General features: G+C 41.4%; 1 protein-coding gene across 4 annotated transcripts in view; it reads left to right on the top strand.

The window, feature by feature from the left end:
* Positions 1 to 4417: 4417 nt before the first annotated feature.
* WDFY4 (WDFY family member 4) overlaps positions 4418 to 21023 on the top strand; it is a 144503-nt gene continuing 127897 nt past the window's right edge. For 2 of the 4 annotated variants that reach the window (XM_075154612.1, XM_075154613.1), the window contains exons 1-7: positions 4418 to 4562; positions 9991 to 10264; positions 15746 to 15860; positions 16457 to 16560; positions 17999 to 18145; positions 18522 to 18711; positions 19849 to 20038. In XM_075154612.1, the coding sequence (XP_075010713.1) occupies positions 10004 to 10264; positions 15746 to 15860; positions 16457 to 16560; positions 17999 to 18145; positions 18522 to 18711; positions 19849 to 20038 (1007 nt within the window). In that variant the 5' untranslated portion in view covers positions 4418 to 4562; positions 9991 to 10003. Of the gene's footprint in view, positions 4563 to 9990; positions 10265 to 15745; positions 15861 to 16456; positions 16561 to 17998; positions 18146 to 18521; positions 18712 to 19269; positions 20043 to 21023 lie in introns of those variants that run through there. The other 2 variants (XM_075154614.1, XM_075154615.1) reach the window with 2 other exon arrangements.

Raw genomic sequence — 21023 nt, forward strand, 5'->3', positions numbered from 1 at the left:
TATATAGTCCAGTGATTTTCCCCCCCACACACCACCACTTACTACTTTTAAAGGAGCCACAAAAGATGAGCAAAGCGGGGGGCTGTCAAGCAGCAGAATTACAGTTGCTGTGTAAGGGTTCATAGGAAACTACTTCAGGATTACACAGATTGTAAAATGCTGAAAACCACTGCACCAGTCTGACCTCTAAGATGCAGGCTATTGGATATACTCTGGTTTGTTCCTGTTTAAACAACAAAAACATCAGAAAAAATCCCATTTTGATTTACAGATTTTTGTTGATGGAGGGAATTTGTTCCAATTTCCAATGAAACTTTTTGAAATAGCAGAATTTCATGTGACAAATCATCCTTATCATGTAACACTGCTACTACTGATCAAAGCTTACCAGCGCCAAGGTGCAGGCTGGGTGGCGGGAGGCACAGAGGATGGGTTGCCAACTGCCTGGCCTTGCTCAGGTGGAAATGCCAGGGGAAGGAAATGGGTCCCTCTCCTGAGACGTTAGGAGCTTGACTCCAGCACTGACACTGCAAACTGCCCTGACTTTTCACAGCCGATCAGTCATGGTGCCAGAGTAGCCAGTGGTGTAATGAGACCTCCCGATCCAGACTAAGAGTGCTTAGGTCCAGGGTGGGCTGGCAGGCAACAGGCAGAGAAACGCTGCCTCACAGATAGGCTATACCTCTTTACCAGCTACCAGTCTCATGGCTTCATCAGCACGAGCTCCGTTCAATTTAAAGCTGAAGTTCAGTTATCTGTGCAGGTGTACAAATATGCAAGTTACCTTACAATCCGCATAGTGTGGCCATGCATTGGTACACACTGCCTTATTTTCCTCAGAGGTGGTGGTGCTGCCTGGGGTGGCAGGCCTGGGCGGGAAGGCTGCCTCTCGAGGGCCTTGGCCCAGTTCGGGGCTGCCTGGCAGCATCGGCAGAAGCTGGCTTTTACTTCCTACCTCCTCAGGGCTCTGCCTTCCAGGCAAAACCCGGCCAAAGAGCTGGGGTGGCCTTCCCTGCTGCCCCAGGCCTCCCTTCGCGTGTGTGCCAGAGGGAGAGGAGCTGAGCTGCTCAAGCTGACAGTCCTGCGGCTTTTCACTACATGGCCCACTGCTTTCGCTTCTTTGGGAAGATTTGCTGAAGGAGCTGAACGCCTCCTTCATTGCAGATTTCAAGGTTTACTGAGAAAAATGATGAGTGAAAATGATGGTTAAGCAGATGGTTTAAGTTTTTGCATTGCCTTTCTCTGCGGTCTTTCTGTCAGCTTCTGCTCTGCTATTGAAAAGAGGGGAGGAAAATGAAACAGTGCCGCTTCCCTTTATGATGTTAAAGAAATGAAAAATGAGTCAATGAATATTCTTTTTTCTTGATAAAAAGAATGTTCATTAAAAAAAGAAGGTAGCTGGATTTTAGCAGGAAAGATGAAGAGTGGAGAAAAACCTGCAGCTAGCTCGACTTTTGGACACTTTGCAATGTTAAAAGGGACATGCGTTTAACTGGCTTTTTTTCTAGATTGAAGGTTATGAATGTGCAGCAGAAAAATGTATTGTCTCAGCAAAATCAGCTGCATTTTATTTCTTATGTCTACAAGGAGAGAAAATTGCCGAAGGGAGAAATACAGGTTTTTCAGCAAAGCTCCATCCTGTTTGGGTTTGCAATTGAGCTGAACTATCAGCCCCTTGGGCAATGGCAACGGCACAGCAATTGCCAGAGGACATGTTTGCTCTTGGTGTAACCAGTCAGCCCATTTGGTGAATCTAATGCAACTGAAATGTACTGTACATTGGGTTTCAGGAGAAAGCTGCAGTAGCTGACCTCCAGCCTCAAGCTTGAGAAGTGCTCTGCTTCTAGCCATTCTGGACCACTAAGACACCTTGATGTGGGTGGTATCATTACTGTAAAGGCATGAAACAGGGTTTTTTCCACTTGTGTGTGGAGGTTAGAGTGGCGAAGAAGAGAGAAGTTTAATAAAAATCAACATGAGGGACATTATTTGATACTGTGAGACCGGTGGACCTTGTAGTTATCTCCAGATCCTTGCCTCAGGAAGTCCACTGTATGTCCGGCTCAGGCAGGACGACTCATCTCCACTGGGCCATGCATGATCTCCTTAAGAGTGCTGCCCTTATCAGATGGCAGTTTCCAGTCAGTGTTGGTAGAGCTAGCTTCTGGGTTCAGGAGGTTATTAGTGCCCTTTCTAGAAACCTTAAACCAAGATAAGGGTTCCTTTGAACTAGGTGCCCTGCACAGAGATACAAATGCAAGTATGTGGGAGACATGCCTTTTTTTCTTCCTGTGAGATTGGGGGAAAAAGGACGAAGAAAGGAAGGATTTTTCTTTCCATTTTTGTAGGTGGAGGCACAGTGCAAAGGGTTGTTAATATAAACAGCTCAAACTGACAAAGGGCGTTGTGGCACTGTCTCGTGCTACATTAGCTATTAGCTTGTCTTTACCCCTTGCGTTATTTTTACTACAGATATTTGGTTACAGCTGTTCTGCTCCAGTGAAGCAGAGATTAAGCAGAGGGCGTGTTGAAACTCTGGACTTTCAGCCCCATCAGCAGTTAGTGCAGAACGAAAAAAGAGAAATGGTGCTTCCTCTGCTGTGTGGATTAGAAATCTACTAATGACTGTGTGGCTGTATGAGTCCTGACAGCATCTAGTGAGGGGTGCACCACTAGATAGGGAAGGCTCCTGGAAAATAAACCTCTCTGATCAAACAGCATGGAGGGGCTGCTGCAAATGACCTTCTGTTTTGTCGTTTTAAACTGACACTAAAAGGGTGGAAATGGAGCACATTTAGGCTTGTTTCTGAGTTAGGAAAGGGAAAATGATGTCCCCTCTGGGTTGGTATTAATAGTCTTCTGTGTCTCTGTGCTTTTGCCATTCATCTCACCACTGTGGTTTTGGCTAGATTGCAACTGGGAAGGTATCGGCTGATACGTGAACAGCCTAAGGCATAATACTGGATGTGTTGGCACAGCCTTTTGCAGGCTGTGTGAGCTTGCTCAGCCTGTGCTCAGAGCTGCCCAGAGGCCTCGCAGCCATTTTGGTGCAGCAGTGAGCTCAGCCAGACCTGTGCGCCTCTCGGTGGGGCTCACTCAAGTGGCCAAATGCAACATTCACTGGAGCTGCCCTGGATGTGGGTAGCTCAAAGTGTGACCTTGCATCTGCCTGGAAAACACCCTATAGATTATACTTAGTTTAGCTAATGATTTCTAAAACCTGGTCAACTTAAGACTACTCTCTGGAGTGGAGTATTTTCCTCGGGATGTGAGGTATATTTCTGTTTGCAGCAAAGATACAGAGCTGCTTAATTCTTGGTATAAGCTGTAAAGGAATGAACAAAACCCATGATTTTGCTGCTGCCTCTATTGTTGATCTTTCTTTCAATAAATACATTTCCACATTAAGGGATGAGAACAATCCTCTGGGACTGTTCTATGCCAGAAACATCGCTTCATTGAGAGAGGTCCTTGCAGTGTATAGGCAATCCCTGTCCTGTCTTATTACTTAACCCTATCGAACTGTGAAATCAGACCCTTCAAGGCTTGCTGCTTCTACCTTCAGAAACATCAGAAGTCTCCAGTCTGGATACTGCCCTAGCTTAGCTGGAAGAGAAAGTTAGTTTTCCTCCTGAATACTTTTTCAGGCATTTGAGTGAAGTAGATGTTAACAGAGAACAGATGGTGTTAACCACCTAGGGTAAAATCCCCTCAGGTTTCAGTCACTGTAAGGCCCTGATCCCACTGATTCTCAAGGTCACCATAAAATTCTCAGGGAGAAGCAGTTCAGGAAACACTTGAATTTCCTGTGTAAAAATATTGAAACTCCACCTCCCCTTAAAAACCAATTATAAAGCCTTTCAGATGTGTTATTAGGGAGAACAAAAAATCAACTAGACAACTAGGAAGTAGTCTTCCCCCAACCCTGTAGCTAATCTAGGCTCCTTTATGTTGTCAGTGAGCGTATAGTCCTTGTTTGCCTCTTGATCTGAGTAGCTGCCTTGACCGTATTAGTAGAGAGGTCAAGGACTTAGCATTCACCTCGGCATTCAAATGTATTTATTTAAGGGTACTGCATTTGAGGAAGGACTGCAACTGTTCCATGTCCTTTGGGCACAGGTTGCACTGAGAGCATGCGCTTTGTGGTGCTGTATTCCTGTACTAGTTTGGTAAAACATTAAATTTAAAACCAAAATGAAACCACAACCCTCCCCCCACGCACACACCTTTTCTTTGTGAATATGGTATGGGGGGAAATACTTGGTTACTCTTGACCCAAGGAGAAGCATGCAATGCTTGCCAGGTTTGTGCGTAAGCTGAATTGTTCTAAGTTGCTTTGGGAGCTTGGCGGGTCCTGGGCATGTGGTTCATTTGCTCTTCACTTCTGCTTTCCTCAGGAAATAAGTGCAGCAGCTAATCAGGTGATTCACAGTGGAAAGTTTAAAGAGCAGAGTGGGAGCTGCTGCGTACACCAAGATGCCTAGTAGGAGAGAAGCAGTAATGCTCATTTCTCTGGGTGTGGTTATTGACTGCAACAGGAGCTGCTGAATCTAGGAGCCCAGGTATGTCAAGAAATTTGCTGTGAAAGCAAAACTGACTGTTAACTGTTGAAGGAAACTGAAGTGTTATCTGCAACTGGTTTGTTATGGTAGGATCATCTTCAAACAGCAAAGGTTTCAGTCAAAGATCACCCTAAACTGCAGTACAAGGAGGAAAAAAGATCAGCAGTTTGCTTGTATCCTTTAATCTACAGATAGTAATAGGATTGCAGATGTAAGGGATGTATCTGTTGCTGCTGCTAGTGGAGACTTGTTAGATTTGGTTTAACTGCATGTCCCTATCTAATGTGCTGTTGTTGTGAGATGATCAGAATTGCCCTGGTCTTGTTCCTCTGAGTTTGCTACAACTATATTGTCCGTGACTGACCAGAAGCATTCTGTTCGCTCTTGAGATGGGGGCATTACTTCACTTCCAGGAGGACCACATCTCAAAAGCAAGTATACCCAATATCTGTGCTTCTCTCTTGGCTGCAGTCAGCGAAGTCAAGTCTGAGACAATATACAAGTCAGAGAAGAAACTGTTCCCAATTAGACATTTAGAAGCTACTTTTTAAAACAGGAAAAAATGAAGAGTGGGTACATGAGGAAGAGCTTAAGTCAGTTTTATAGCTACTTTTGGATTGTATGGAGATGCTCTTCAAACGAAAATAAAGAGAAATGCAGTTAAGTGTTTGAAACTGAATTAATGATTTGTAAGGTTGTACTGCAGAAATGCCTTGTCCAATTTAGATGTACTCAAAAAGTAAAAATATGCTTGGACAAATAAAGTCCTAGTGTAAATGAATGCAATTCCTATGGTAGTAATAGTGTCATACCTTCTTGAAACAAGCTGAAATGATATTTATATTGCTGAAAAAGTAGGGGCCGTGTCCTACTGAAATGGGACTTGTTCTTTGAACAGTATTCAAACTTCTCTAAGCTGACAATTGTTTTAAACCCCCTCTGTTGTTTGTATTTTGTCAACTATTTGTATTTCAAGGCACCAGCCAGGTTAGGCTCCTATTGTATAGAGCACTGTGGCAGAACTTAGGAAGAGAGAATACCTTCCCTGTAGAATTTACAATTAAATGGACCTGGCAAGGATGGGTAGGATATTGAATTTTGCAACTTGTTTTAATTCATTGCAGTCCTCGTATTGGAGAAGATAAATAGAGTGACATCAAAGTGTAAATCTTTTTGGTGGCGTTTTTCGATTTGCCTCATGAAATATGTCAAGTATGATCACTAGACATAGGACTGATAGGTGTAGATAATTTAAGAAAGGCTGAGGGAGCTCAGGGAGGAAGAACCGAGGTGATTAGGAGGGACAGAGGTAAGAGAGTAGTAGATGGACAGTGTCTGGCACAGTGTTTATTCTGAGGTACTTGTCATTTCCTGTGAGCACAGAGTGGTGTGAGCCACAAAGAGGGAGTTTGTGATTGAATTGAGAGAGAACTAGAAATAGTGAGATAAGATGGTTCATAAAAGAAACAAGTGATGCCTTCTACTGCTTGGGTCTGTTATGGCATCAGACAGCTTTCCTGGGGAGGTAGTGGAATTTCCTGTTTTTAGCATTTAAAATGATTGACTGGCATGACTGTTGAATGAACAGATTTATCTTGGCTGTCAAGGAAAGGAAGGGGATATACAGAGGTATCACACAGTGGATTTTTGGGGCGCTGTGAACCATGTGTTTCTGATAGTCACCAGAATCCTGGGTTTTAATAGTCAAGAAAAGGCTATTAGGAGAAGGAATATTTAAAGCAGGTAGTCCTAGTACTAGGGGTCTGATATTTAGTCTAATATGCCTCTTATCATCTGGACAGTTGGAGTAAATAAGGAGGCAAATTGAGTCCTCATTTTGCTTTCATTTATTTTTGGAGATTAAAGATTTCCATGTACACTCAAGTATCTAACATTTTTTGCAGATTCTTTTTCATAAAAAGTGGATCAAACTCTGAAATTTGATATGGGACTTGATTGTGTTTTGGTCAACCATCTTACCACGAGTCCCTTCTCTGATAACAAATGATTTTAAATGTAGAAGTAAACTTCTTGATCTTGGTGCAAATTGGCATTTTATAGCTGTATGGGATCATTCTTTGGACTGCTGGGGCAGTTAATCCCAGATAAATATAATTAAAATGTAATTTTAAAAATCATGCTTGTTCAGCTAGTCAGCTTTTGGTATTAGTGTTCTATCTGTCCTGCTAGCTTTGGGCAGGCCTTTCTTCCCTTTTGTCTTATCAGTCTGAAAAGGTGTAGCCACATTGCAGTGTGATTTCACACAAGCTTCATTTAGAACAAAAGGGAAAATACATGAAGAAGTTCCACTTCCTCTCTGTTACCTGACACTACTTTCTGAATGATAGCATCAGGTTTATTTGGTATATTTTCACTTTCATGTCCTTTAAAATCTTTGTTATTTAGACTTTACTTTTTGTATCATTGTGATATTTATAACTTACCAAAACTGAAATAAGCCATTAATTTACACTGAGGATCAGGACAAATGGTGGGATGTAGAAGAGAGCCAATATATAAGACCTTTTAAAAAAATCTAAGCTATCCTTATTACCAAAGCTACTTGAATGCTGGACCCTGTGATATTGTGATTGGTCTAGAAGAATAATTATCCTCCAAGAGGAATAGAAAACGCAAAGGATTTAGAAATCCGAATGAAATTGTAGATGAAAGAAAAGGCTATTAGGAGAAGGAATATTTAGAGCATATAATGCAAGTGGAGACAACAGACTAATACTAGAGGACTGATATTTAGTCTAATATGCCTCCTGTAGTCTAGGCAGTTGGAGTAAATAAGGAGGCAAATCATAATCCTCATTTTGCTTTCATATACTTCTGGAGATTAAAGATTTCCATGTACACTCAAATGTCTTAGTCTGTTACAATTAAGTCTTCATTAATGAAGCTGTGTGTGCATATCTGGTTTTAATAGTTTCTGTGGAGAGAGGAAGAATTCTTTCATTACATAGATTCATAGAGTGAGAATTTTTTGAGTGACCAGCCCTGCTTGGCTTAGCTGTGCCACCAGCAAGAAAGGCCTGCTAAGTAAATTATGAATAGAAAGAGAGAAAATTGGTAAACACCTTTGCAGTGCCATTCAGTGCAGTGCAGTTCAAGTAGTGCCGTTGATTGGTCAGTCACTGACCTTCTGAGGCCAGCGTAAGCACTTCATTTCACCTCTCCATGCCTCAGTCTCACCATCTGTGAAACTCTCATTCGTTTCACCTCTCCATGCCTCTGTAAAGGATTTTGGGCTTCTCTATACAAATGACCAAGGAGAATGTAGGCAGTGGGAGTGAGTTACTTGTTAGTTAGCACTGATGTAGGCTTAGAATAGCTTCCAAGGTGAGAGATTTCCCCTAGGAAGAGAAGGGTGCCATTTGGGATGTGAGAGCAGCCTCATTGAAAAAGCAACTCTGAGCTATGCTCGCTGACGCCCTGAGAACAGTACCCAGGCTTTCTCAACACACTGTACAGCTTCACGATGACTCAAGTGGGCCAAAATCCAATACCGGGGTTAAGTACAACATATGACAAATGTAACTCCCACGCAGTCATGAGGAACAAAGTCTTCCTGTTTACTCTGTGTGGACAGTCATCACGCTTTTTCTGCTCACAGGGCTGTGTTGTCTTAACACAGATAATTGAGGAAAACAACAGCAGCGAAACACAAAATGTTGTTGAGGTAGGAAGTTCCAGATTGACATCCCTGGAGACTGATCAAAATTTCGTAGCCCTCCATCTCCTAGCGAACGATAGAGTATAGGCTGTGGTAGAATAAGTTACCCTCTGCTGTAGCGTGAAGGATCGGCATTTGCATCCAAGAGTAGGTATCTCCTGGGACCATCGGCTTGCTGTAGGTGGTGTGGTGCACAGTGACAAGATAATGTCACCCTCTTTATCTCTGCGGTATGGAGTTACTGCTTGAGTGTGGAAGTGAAACTGATTCATCTGGCTTGGAGTGGGCAGGATGCAACCAGTAAGCAAGCTGCATGGCTGATGGATGGCGAAGGAAGAGAATCCCAAATATAGTATTACTGTTGGCTCATAATTTCTAAACCAGGCTCTTAATAGTATTTTTAAAAAATTATTTTAAGGGGTGTATGTATTGGTAGTGCAGGAGATCTGACTCGGTTTTTTAGTTACATTTGCTTTTTGGCATTTTTATTGACAAGCTAGAATGGTAATCAAAGCGATACTGTAGAGAAGGAGTCTATTTCCTAGAAATGGAGGTACATTGGCGTTTTTCTCTGAGGGGGTGTAATGATGTGTTAAAGATTCTTCTAGGCTCTTAAAAGACAATATACTTGGTAAGTAAAGCGATGAGCTATGTTCATCTTGGTGACAACTCCCCGGCTGCCTGCCCACACTATGATAATTTATGTGTGTCATATTTTGAGTAGTCAGAGAATGTCCTGGACACCAATAAGCATATGGCTGATTTTGATGGAAACTGGAGAAGCCTGATTTCCATTGGTGTAAGTGTTGTGATTATGTAGGCTCCTGGGTATCAGGGTGAGCTCACAGAAGGCTATGGCAAAGGATTAGAGTGGCTGTGGATTCAACACTTTGTCAGTGACCGCCCAGAAGACTATGGATGAAAACAGGGCTGGAAAGTAGATGAGAGGGCTTGGGCTTGAGATGAGGGTGCCAGAAGGATTCCTCTACCTATAGTGCAAGATGGACCCATTGTAGGCTCAATTTGATGGAAAAGAGGTTGCTAGAAGCACTTCGCTCCTTCATTGAGGCATATCCATTTCAGTTTAGAGGATCAGCAAAACAGGAAATGTTGTAGTGAAAATACCTACCTCTTGTACAGAGCTGTACATCTGTAGGATGGAAGAGCTCAATGTTGCTGCCTGTTTGGGCCAGCACACCCATGTGGGGAATCCTTGGCTTTTCCACAGAGCTCCTATCCAGCCAGTGTTTCAACCCCACTCTAGGTGGGGCATGCATCAGAGATGTGCAGCTTTGTTTAGCATACATACTCAATGAAATGTGTAACCTGACTCTTGGGTAGTGCTCTTCTGTTGCAGATCTGATGATGATAATAGTTATGACTTGTTTTATGGTTGGGGTGACTGAAGTATAGGGAGGGGATCTGGCTAAGTGGCAAAGCTGGGGATGGAATGCAGATTTCCTGCATGGTTTACCAGTTTGTCCTGCCAAAGCCCAGATGAGCTGTGTAGCACGTGCACATGTGTCTCATGGGAGAGAGCTTGTTCCTGTGATTACAAGGTGGTAATGCTCTTGTCCAGGAGCAGAGTGCTTTGTCATCGGAATTGGAAAAGAGTCAGTGGCTGCCAAACTTCCATGCTTCTAAACTCCCCAAGTCCAATAATTAAGACTGTCAGTGTCTAGTTTCATGGGACAGTTGGCTGGTAGGAGATGATGCTAACTGTAAATAACACAGTATCTTTAACTTCAGGTCTCATTTCAGCATGGACAAAGCAGCTGAACTCACGTGGCAGCTGGAGAATTCACCTGGCAAAGCAGGACAGCAAGAGCAAAGCCCTGATGATGGAGACGAAGCAGAAGTGCCAGGACAGCCTGCACACAGCAAGGACAAGCCACCCCAGAGTCATACCCTCCAGTGGGAGACTCTAGGCAGACAGTTTGTGGAGTATGAGCAGGTGGCTCCATTTCTCATCCCAGAGGAGCAACAGAGAAGGCTGCTGGACTTTCTTCCCCTCTTCTTAAAGGTTTGTTCTCATTGTTGCCTTTGGTGCAGATGCCGAGGATGTAAATTTGAGTTTCTGTTGCTCTATCCATTCTATGGTCACCCTAACTGCCAGTGGAGTTAATTGGAGCATGATCCCTTTGTCTAGGTGATAATTACTTTTATTCCGTTGGGAGCCTGGGGAAACAGTTTCTTGTCCTCTTTTCATCTGACTAACCTGCTATGTTAGCATGAGAAAAGTATATGGGGGAGCACTGCTTACTTTCATGAATGGCTAAATTCTATTCTTGGAGTCAAGGGATATGTTGATGAGACAGGCGTGTTTCAAAGCGAGTACCCTGTGAACAGGTTACTTCATGTCTGCCTCATCTATTTTATTACTCGGTGGAGTGCTGAGCACAGTTTCAGTCTGAGAAAATGTGGTTGTGGCATGCAACCAGCTAGGGGAAATGCAGGGATACTGTCTTAAGATGGAATTTTTGGGTTAATGACAGTGCTGATGTCTAATTTTAGTGCTTGAGAGAGGAGTTGTGTTAGAGATAGGGAAACTGTGGCATGAGGAGAGGAAAGTCGTGAGGGACGCAGCTGAGAACTAGAACATTTTAGTTCGCAGGCTGCACTACCCCATACCCTAGAGCTTCCATCCGCCAACAATTTCTGAGATGGCCATATTGAGTGTATAGCCTGTAGTCTCAGAAGGGGCCTTCTCATTTGATCTAAATGACCCAACAGATATTTTACGATTACTGAACAAAGCTTTCACTTTTCACCACTTCCTCTCAACTTCTGGATTTGTTTGCATAGAAGAGTGTCCCTCCTGAACCAAAGGCTATATTTGGACAGAAGAGCTGTTGCTCTCTGTGTACGTGCCTGTCACTGGAAACGAATCTCTCTGCATCTGGCACTACATGTGCTGGCGCAGACTTCGTTCTCTTGGGAACTCACCACCGCTTTATCAGCTCACAAAAATTCTGGCTTTGCAAAGGGGCAGTGTTCCTTCCTCAGCCTTCAAAGAATGCTCTTCAAAGTCAGATCAGGACTGGTAATTTGGCAGTTTTCTGTAGAGGAACACGTTCTTATTCCATGGATCTGCTTTTTAAATGGCTTGCTGGAAATTGCACTGTTCTTTTTCTGAGACAGTACAGCAACAAGTTGCAAACTTTTTGCTTGGAGCAAGAGCCATCTGTTCTGCTTTTCCTAGAGCTGTTTTCAGACCTCCTGTCTTCCTTCCCTCTGAAGCTTCATGGAAAACATACATGCTTAATGCTTTGCAGGTATAAATTCATCCCAGCAAAGATAAGCTTTGTTGTGGAAGATAGCCTCTCAAACTGCTGCCTACCCATCTTGTAAGCAATGTATTGCAGGCTTTTTGTGAAATTCTTCTGCTGAGGTTTTCCTGCCTCAAATTTACAATGAAACTGAAATTCCCAGATCTCAAGGTTTCTGAGTTCTGTTGCGACTTTAGTTTTCGAATACCATATAGTGAACACAAAGTAAGCAAGTCTTGGTGAAATGAGATTATATAGAACTTCAGATTTGCTGATCATTAACTAAGTATGAATAGCATGAATGCCTTCCATGTGAAGGTCATTTTTTGGAGTGAAACTTTCAAAGGACTGAGGAAGTTGTTGTTACTGAACAAAGGTGACGAAAGCTATAAACTCTTGAAGTCTTAGGAATTAAAAATTGGACAATAAAGCAGGAAATCACTTATTTATCATGACACATGAGAAATAAACTTTAGTACTAGTGGGTCAAAGAACAGCTATTCCCCAGGAGGCAAGCTGGGTATTGCTAAGGGTCTGGCCATGTCGTGTATATGCATATCCATCATGTGTTTCCCTTCTGTAGGGCTGAACTTCACATGCTTTAAAGTTGTGGAAAATGATTTCCTGAATTGCAGTAATGCTTGCAAAGTGGGAATTTTAAATTCCTAAAGGATATTCTGGCTGCAGAATATATTCAGAATGGAGATGCGAATTTCTCATTAGCTTAACGCTTGATTTTGTGCCCTAAGAGAGAGATTCTTCCCCTTTTCTTTTCTTAGATGTATCAGTGGAGCTTTGCCATGTAGGTATTTGTAGGTATTTAGGTTCAGATGTGCGGCTAGAGTATTTGGGCCTTTCATCATTGATTTAGGAGTACATTGTGGAGGATCTGGCCCTTTAGCTTTGAGTCATCATGTCCTTCCCCATATGACTTTTACTCCCTTCACGTACCAGCCTTCTGCTTTTTGCTAAGCCCCTGGGTTGGTTTGGGGAAACGCATCTCAGTTTGAGTTGTATGTGTTATGAAGTTCTTACGGAAACTACCTCGCTTCCTCCTGTTTAACAGCGGACTGCATAAGTCCTCTCCCTCCTTGGAGGATTTTCATCTCTTGCTTTTCCTTACCTTGTTTGATCACGCAGATGCCAGTACATCTTTGTCTTTTTGTCTTAGAGTGCTTTAGCTCTTACTCAGTTGGCTGGAGAGAGAGGGTATTAACCAGGAGCCACCTGGGATGTGGGGGCTCGTTACTCACTGATACTCCTTGATGCAGAAGGAAAAGGTGTAGGAGGAAAATGTTAGCCATCTGCGTGTGATTCAGGCCTAGGCTGGGAGTCATTTTAATGTGCCCTCTGTATGTTCCCTCTTTGTGCTTCAGAAAGTATCCGTGTACTGTTTCATGGCTGGCTTTTGAGCTAGCATCTCTCCATGAAGCATGGAATAGGAAGGACAGATGGCAACAGCAGACACAGAGAACTTGTGGCAGAATCTTAAACATGTAGAAACAGGCTTAAGAGGAAGAAAGAAAATCAGGTTACATTGATACCATATTATTTGAGTTTCCTCTGAAGGCAGACACCCTGGAATGAAGTCAGGTTGATATTCCTCCAGATACAGATCTTTTATAGGCTCAAGGATGAATATGGAACTGATCAGGTCTGTTCTTAAAGGAAAGCATATTCTAGAGGTTGGTGTCTGATCCACAAGAAGATCACCTGTAAAATCAAATCAGAACATTAGAGGTCTGGCCTATAGTGAGATGGACTAGCTAGACTTTTGCACAATGGTAGCATTCCTATGAACCTTTGATTACTGCTCTCTGCTGCGTATGGTCAGGACTTCTGAATTTATCCTGTTCTTTCTGTTAGCAGAAGAGTGAGTATAACAAGTCCTTTCTGAACTGTTCAGAGGGTGTTCCTCTTTGAGGCAGAGGGACAGGAATCTATCACTGCTTTCTTCTGAAAAAGTGTATAGCTTAATGACAAACATTGTATATTCTTAGGTGGCTGTGGGTTTCTTGTCATTGTGTTTGCCCAGCTTGCTTCTGTTCTTTACAGATCTTCCCTCACTTCTGCATCAGAAGTGGAGGAATCTGGACCTTGTTCCTGCAGCTGAGAATGAAAATCATTCATGGTCAAAATCTGAAAAAACTAGCTTGTTTTTTTTTTAATATTGTTGATGAATTGAAAATTAATTGATAGGCAAACTGTGCAATTTTATTCCACTCTTTTGTAGCCCAGAAGAAAAGAGTTGGGTGCAGTTCCAGAAAGGTCAATGCAGTAAAATGAAGCAAAAAGTAGGTGCTTGCCTGATTGCTGACAGACGACTGGCACTCTGTGGGGAAAGAAATAGCTTGTCCACAAGCTGCCATCAGCAAAGAAAGAACAAGTAAATGAAAGCAATGGTAGGGAAGGAAATAATGTTTGTAGAGGATCTTCCTTCACAAAGAGTTGCACTGATTTCTTGGCAGACAGTATTATGGGGTGTCTGCTCCAAATTATTTCAGGAGAACAGATGTCTTATTATTTATCCTTTCATCATCTGGCCTTACAGCTTAATTTTTTTCTGAGCTTTTAGAAGGAGGAGACTTTTGTAAAGAAAATTTTCAAGGTTGCTGGGGTCAGAGGTGTCTCAACCTGGTATTTAGAGGTGAATGCTGCACTATTGCTAATACATTGATGTGTGTGGCGTCGGATGTTCTATATAAAAGTAATGGTACCTGATTCTCGGAGGCCAGTTGGGTGTGATAGTATTAGTCTACTGGAATATTTTTTTTATTGCTTTTGAATTCTTTTTTCCCTAAAGTCAAGGCTAAGAAACATTTGAGAGAGGATCTGTTTGTCAGACTCAGAGCAGGGAACCATCAAGTCTTGCTGTTGTTCCTCTTGTCAGTTTTGCATTGAATTGCTTGTCCATTCTTCAACAAGTAATTTATAAACTTATTTATAAATTGTTTATAAATTTGTCTATAAATTTGTTTTCCTTGGCTAGATATGCATTTAGGACTATACCTTCCTATTTAGGGGTGCTTATTGTAGCATAGGAAATGTTTAGATATCCTGATCTGGTAAACATTTACTGTCATCATCTCAGCATTTTAGAAGTGCATCTTTTCCTATATTAGCACCAATCTGTACTCATGATGTAAGCTGGCTTGTAATGTTGTAAATTCCTAGCCAGACAGGGTTGTCACTCCAGGCCTGGCAGCCTACATCTTAAACTCATAGGCAGATGGGTTAGGCAACTCATATTGCTGCAAAATCGCATCCAGTGCCTTTTCAGCTGGAATATTGCTGGTTTTTCAGCTCCTTTCCCCATGTTTTCTTTTATTTCCTTAGTTTTGCAACAAAGATTATTTCTGGCAGCAGAAAATGCTGATTTTATGAGCCTTACTTTCCTTCCAAAATAGAGTAGAATTGAAAGGCAGAAACTTTATGAATGTATTAACAACAACAACAAAACCCACAACCCCAAACCAAAAAAAAAACCCAAAGGCTTTTGCTTGTTTGTTCATTCTCTGATTTTTATAAATTTATTGACTTGAAAGAAATAGTTCAGTTTCAGTGAATCTTGACCAGTATACTGCTACCTGGGAGCAGTAGTCCTGTATTACCATGGTTTCTTTTTGACAGATCTGTTGCAAATGCTCCATGAGAGTGCAGCAGTTCCAATCCCATTTCATTCTCTAAGTAGCTGAGACTGCACAATGACTTGCTGAATAGAGAAAATACAATTTTCATTTTTAATTTTTATTCCGTTGAAAACTCAAGTTTTGTTTATGACTAACTTTAGTTTTGGGGAGATCAGTTATTGGAGAAGGATATACTTTTACTGAAAAATTATTGGACAACTGTAGCTGTAACCTTTTCAGGGTACAGGGTGTTTATGTTGTATTTCGAAAGGGACTAGCATGCTTTTTGATACAAATAGTTAGTGACACAGGGGCTATGACAAACATTTACATTGTTTTGATTGTATTCAATGGAGAAAATAATGTAAATGCTCTCTAGGTGGTGCATTACGTGATTCAAAAGGTAGTTCCAGGTTGACTTCTGTATCTGTAGTGTCAGGCTCCTGCTTGTCTGGCAGATACTGCTTAATGGACTACACTGGCTGGGGAGGGAATTTTGCAGAGGAATGTTAGCTTTATGTTTGTTTATTTATATTTATTAATACTTCTCAATCTACCAAAGACATACTGTATCAGAAAGGCTTAACAGTTGCACTTGGATTTCAGGCCTGGGAACAGTCTGCTGGAGTAATCGTATTCCCCAACATTCAGCTGTTAGCCAGTGAGGTTTCCAAGCTTCTAACAAAAGAAATTAAGAGGAACCTCAATGGCAAACCTGCAGGTAATGATCCCATATCATATCCACTAGATCCACTTATTCTGGGAATATGCTGTCATTCAGCTATCCTCTGTGCTTAGCATGAGGGAAGTAAAGGGGGAACAGGAAAATGTTAAGTGTAGCAAGCCAGATCTTTTAATGACCTAGCACTGGTTTTGGATGACTGCACCGAAGATCTGGCCTTGTATGCCATGCTGACCTTGGTTTTGGAACTTTTGTAGCTGGAAATGTATAATACTGCAGGTATGCAGTCAAAAAGTAGGCTACACAGTATTCTGAGGAGCTTTCTTTAATGAGAAAAATACTGCTAGCCACACATGGCTTTTCTGGTGGCTGTTGTACATTCTTTGCACTGGTCAGTTGGCAGACTTCATGAACTGAGCTGGTATTCCCAGTGAAGTTTGTCAGTTTGAAACATGTAGTTCACATGAATTGATCTGAGCCTGATGCTGGATCAAAATCCTTTTATGTCCTTCTGTTCACTTCAGTGGACTCCTGCTACTGTAATTTTGTTAAATTTGTCAGATCTGTAAGAAAGGATCAATGTAGCATTTCATCTTTCATTAAGGAATTAAAGTTTAATGTTTTTGTGGTAACAGAGGAAGCTCGTCTGGCTTTGGAGCAATTGCTACAACAGAAAGGGGAAGCAGAAAATGGCCATTTGCTCCTGAAATCAGTGTATCTGCTCTCACAGACTGACTTGGTAAGAGAAATGACTACAAAGGGGGTTTTTTTTGTTGTTTTTTCTTGTTTTGTTTTTTTTTCCTTTTTATTTCAGAGAAGCTGGGTAGCCACCCCAACAGTGGAACATGTAAGTCTCATAATGTTTGCGTTATCCACAATGCTTTGTGCTTCAGCATGCCCAGGGTATACAGGCAGATAGAGGACACACCACCAGGTTTATAGTCCAGGCTTTTCTAAAAGAGGGAAGTATGTGGTCTGTGCTTTCAGACACCCATTTTGTTTTGATCATCAGGCAGCTGTTTTTTCTAGTGTTCCTCTGATTTATCTTTTTCTTTTTCCATTGTGTGTCACTGCTCTTCAACCTTTCTTTGTCACTCCAGCTTACATATCAAAAAGATGACTAGTAAGGATCTGTCTGGCTGGTAATGCAGTGGCTGGATTTTCCATCCTGACAGCCTCTCACTTTCAAACATTTCAAACTACTTGTACAGCCATCCTGAATGCAGACTGGCATCAGCAGTACAGCCTGCTGATGGGCATCAGGGGTGCGTTTATCCCTGACATTGAGCTGAGCAGTTTGTCTCATCTTTATTCACATACATGAAAATAGAATCTTACTGTCAGCTTCTAGTGGACATGTTCTGTGTCATAAGGAGCCCTATAAAATTATATATAGTTAGTCACAGCATGAAGTTCCTGATGAGGTTTGTGGTTTTTACAGGTTTAAGACATTGCTATTTTTTGTAGCACACTCACTCACAAAACTTCATATCACAAACATCACTCTTCTGTTTAATTTGCTGCTGATTTTTGATTTGATTATTGTGTGCCAAGCAGACACACTGGGACTTCTCTGTAAGTTGTACACAGACGTAGTGAAGATGGGAAGAAACTAAGTGTTGAGAAACATTGTGGAGAAACAGTGTCTCTTGTATTTATAAAAGCTATAATTAGAATTGTGCGTGCAGTTATTCAATATATTACAAAAGCAAAGGCGTTATAGCTAAATTGCTGCTATGCTGGGTCAAGGAGGGAATAGAGAATTCATGCTTTTAACATACCAGGCCTCTATAGCTGCAGGGTGTCCTGTGAACTAATGATAAAGCGGGCACCATCTGTCCCTGGACTTACTGCTAGTTAGTTTGCAGGTTGTGTGCTTTATCAACTGTAGGTCTCCTTATGCAGGACGTAGTAAGTATCTCTGTCAAAGCTGTAGTTCATCTGGAGTGAGAAGTCCTGGAAACAGCTATGGAAACAAACAGTCAGTGTATTTACTTCTGCCAAGTGGGTTTGTACAGCCATGCTATATGATTGCCACGCTTGTGTGCCCTAGAGCACTAGTAAGGATAAAATGCTCAAGTAGCAATTTCTTCTGCCATGAATACACTCAATCTGTAGAAACACAAGGAAACTGTGGTCAGCTTCTGGAAGGGCTGATTTTTATTTTCCTTACTTAGAGAACTGTGTGGAACATCATTGGATCTGGCCTTCCAGCTGCTCTGATGCAGTGCCTGTACCTTTTCTTTACTTTTCCTTTGAAGAAAACCAGTGATGATGGAGAGACAAGTGAGGACGACACTCAAACTCAGGAAATGCTTGTTAAGGTGAGATGTGCCTCTGAGAGTTCATTCGCCCTGAGTACTCAGATGTTTACTTAGGCTTTTAGCTGGTGATTGATTCAAACTACCAAAAAATGGAGTAAATATGGACTGAAAACCATTGAACAAGCATCAGGAGCAGTATAAAACAATCTGAGATGATGCCATTAGTATTTTTTGTTAAACAAAACAACATGACTTTGTAAGTGGGAAAAAAATCCATTGAGAATATCCTAGTGGTAGTTTTACTTGTTCATTTCATTGCATCCTTTCTCCTGGCATTACTATCAAACTATAATCTGCCCCCGCCCAGTGGATTTTTCTTCATCTCCCAGATATTTGTAGAGGTGTTTATTGTAGCTGATGTTTGTTTGCTTTTCAGATAATGCTTAACATGTACAGAGAGGAACAAGGTGTACAGGAACTTCTGGCAGCTGATAAGCTTCAGTCATTAATTATAGCAACTGCTTCCCTCTGGGACCAGTGTAGCCACTCCTGGAAAGTACCTACAGGCCGTGTGCTGAGAACAATTTCAAAGGCTCAGACCAAAAACAGCATTGTGTATCTACAAGGTTTGGTTTAGTAATTTGGCTTCTCCTTTCCTCATAGCTCCACTGAGAATGAATTCTCAAGAAGAGTCTCCCTGGCATAGATTTTTATGTCTACATCATCTGGTCATTAGTCAGCTGCAAAGCATGGGCTCTTTCTAGACAGGAGCTTTATTTAGTTTCCAGATGGCTATCAGTACTAAAGTTTTTTCTACACAAAAAATAAAATTACAGGCAAGAGCCAATCCTACCTGATCACACTAATGTAGGCAAGGACAAGATGTATTATGGCTTTTTTGTGTGACTCAATGCGTGAGCCTAAGGCTCATGAACACTCTAAATACAAGGTTGAGGGCACTGCCAGAGGAACAGCATCTTTTGGGACAATGTCATGATTGGCTGAGTTACATCCTCATTTCTTCCTAGGTTTTATTAGAGTAAGCAATTTTTTTTCGTTATTAAGAAGTGCAAAGGCCATGAGTCCCAATTTCTTAGAAGGAAAAAAAAATGGTTTTATAATCTACACTTTACTGTCAGTATTCCTTGTCATGGAGTAACTGCATATGGGTATTTCTATTTTTTTTTTAAATAAAAATTTGGCTTCCTGGGTGAGATTGAAAAACTGAGGAATAATAGTTCTAAGAGTACTGAACTGCTTAGACATTTTGAAGCTGTCCTGGAAGGACTGGAGAAAACTAAGCTTCATTGCTCAGAGCAAGATGTGTATACCCCACTACATATGCCTCACTGAGCAAAGAATTAATCTGTGAACTCTGCACAGAATGTATGATTGACTTAGTACAAGACAATTAAATATGTCAGCCTCCGCTTACCTTGTACTCAGACAGCTGGATTCACTGTATATGAATTTTGGTGAGTGGGTGGCTTGGAAGTTTATACTCCTGAGACTGAATCAGCTTCTGGGGACTAAGCAAAGAAATGCACGCATGCTTTAAAACCACAAATGTTCTTCATGTAGCCTCTGAGATGAGTGTGATGTTCATATATCCTCTTGTCTTTTTTTTCTAGAGAAAGAGTTAACTGACACCTATTTTACTGGCAAATAACTTTTCAAGCTTGTTGTTCTGTTTTTTTTTTAGTAACTTTGATCTTGTTTGACTGTCAGTTCTTAAATACCTGCTACATTTTTTTTCCCCACAGCTGTGGACTGCATTAAAATAGCTATTCAGAATCTCTTTAAACTGGCTGATACCCTACCTGCTTGTGATGTGTGTGAAGCTGCTAGTATTGTCTTGTGCTTTGTGAAAGATTCCTATCCCATATCATCAGCTTTATTAACAGAGTTTGAAAATAATGATGGCTACCAACTCCTGCTAAAAATTTTACTCAGGTAAGTAGAGAGATTTTTAGTGGGTTTCTAGAGGATGGTAAAACTTCATTTTCAGAACACATGGTTGTCTGTTTTAAAATATGAATCATGTAGCTAATCCTGTGTGCATGCAAAGCCAGTAATAAAGACCCCAATATTGGGTCTTTCATTGCTGTTTCAGGAAGGGAAGCAGTACATAACTTCTTCTACTGAAACCATAATGGAAATTAACAGTAGGAGAAGTTAGTCTACAGGTGGGATAGGGACTTACCTAACACAAGACAAAGGTTCTTCATCAGTTAGTATTAGAGGGGATCTAGGTCAGAGACATTTGTCTCAGTTAAGGTGAACTCTTGATCCAGGAATGCAGTCAGCTAGGGAGGGAAAGCTGATCTTTTTGCTGTGCAGAAAACAAACAAGCAAAAGTCCACCCAAACTTGTATCTTGAAATGGTTACATTCTTCAGAACTGAGATGAATATGAACATATCAATACAAATAGCCAGTAGTTATCCTAATCGAAAGTACAAGGTAGAATCTTTTACTCTCCTCGTCTCCTTGCGTTGTCTAAGCAGGCTCTGAGTTTGCTATGTGAAAACAGTACATTATACCACTTCCCCAGAAGCACTTAGGAGCTTTCTTCTGGTTTTCTTTAATACCATATGAAGAGAGCATTTCCAGATCTTCTCAATCTCAATTGTTGTTTCCATTCTGGCTTTGCCTTTTCTTGTACTTCTTCTCCAACACTTGCAAGAACTTCAGTCCCTGACCAGTACGTTAGACTGAGGGGGGGTATTTTGTAATTTGGATCTAGAGGATTGTAATTTGGATCATGAATCCAAAGATATTGGTAGTTGAGTATGATTTCTGATAATTTTTGGATGGCACAAAATTACTAACCTACAATTGGAAAAAGTTTTGTCTTTTTCTGGCAGTGTTTTCTTCAGTTACCATAGATTGTCTAGCTTTCCCTTATAAATAAACTGTGTTGAGATGTATATTTCTGA

This window comes from Calonectris borealis, chromosome 7 (assembly GCF_964195595.1).
Source record: "Calonectris borealis chromosome 7, bCalBor7.hap1.2, whole genome shotgun sequence".
Taxonomy (NCBI): Eukaryota; Metazoa; Chordata; class Aves; order Procellariiformes; family Procellariidae; genus Calonectris; species Calonectris borealis.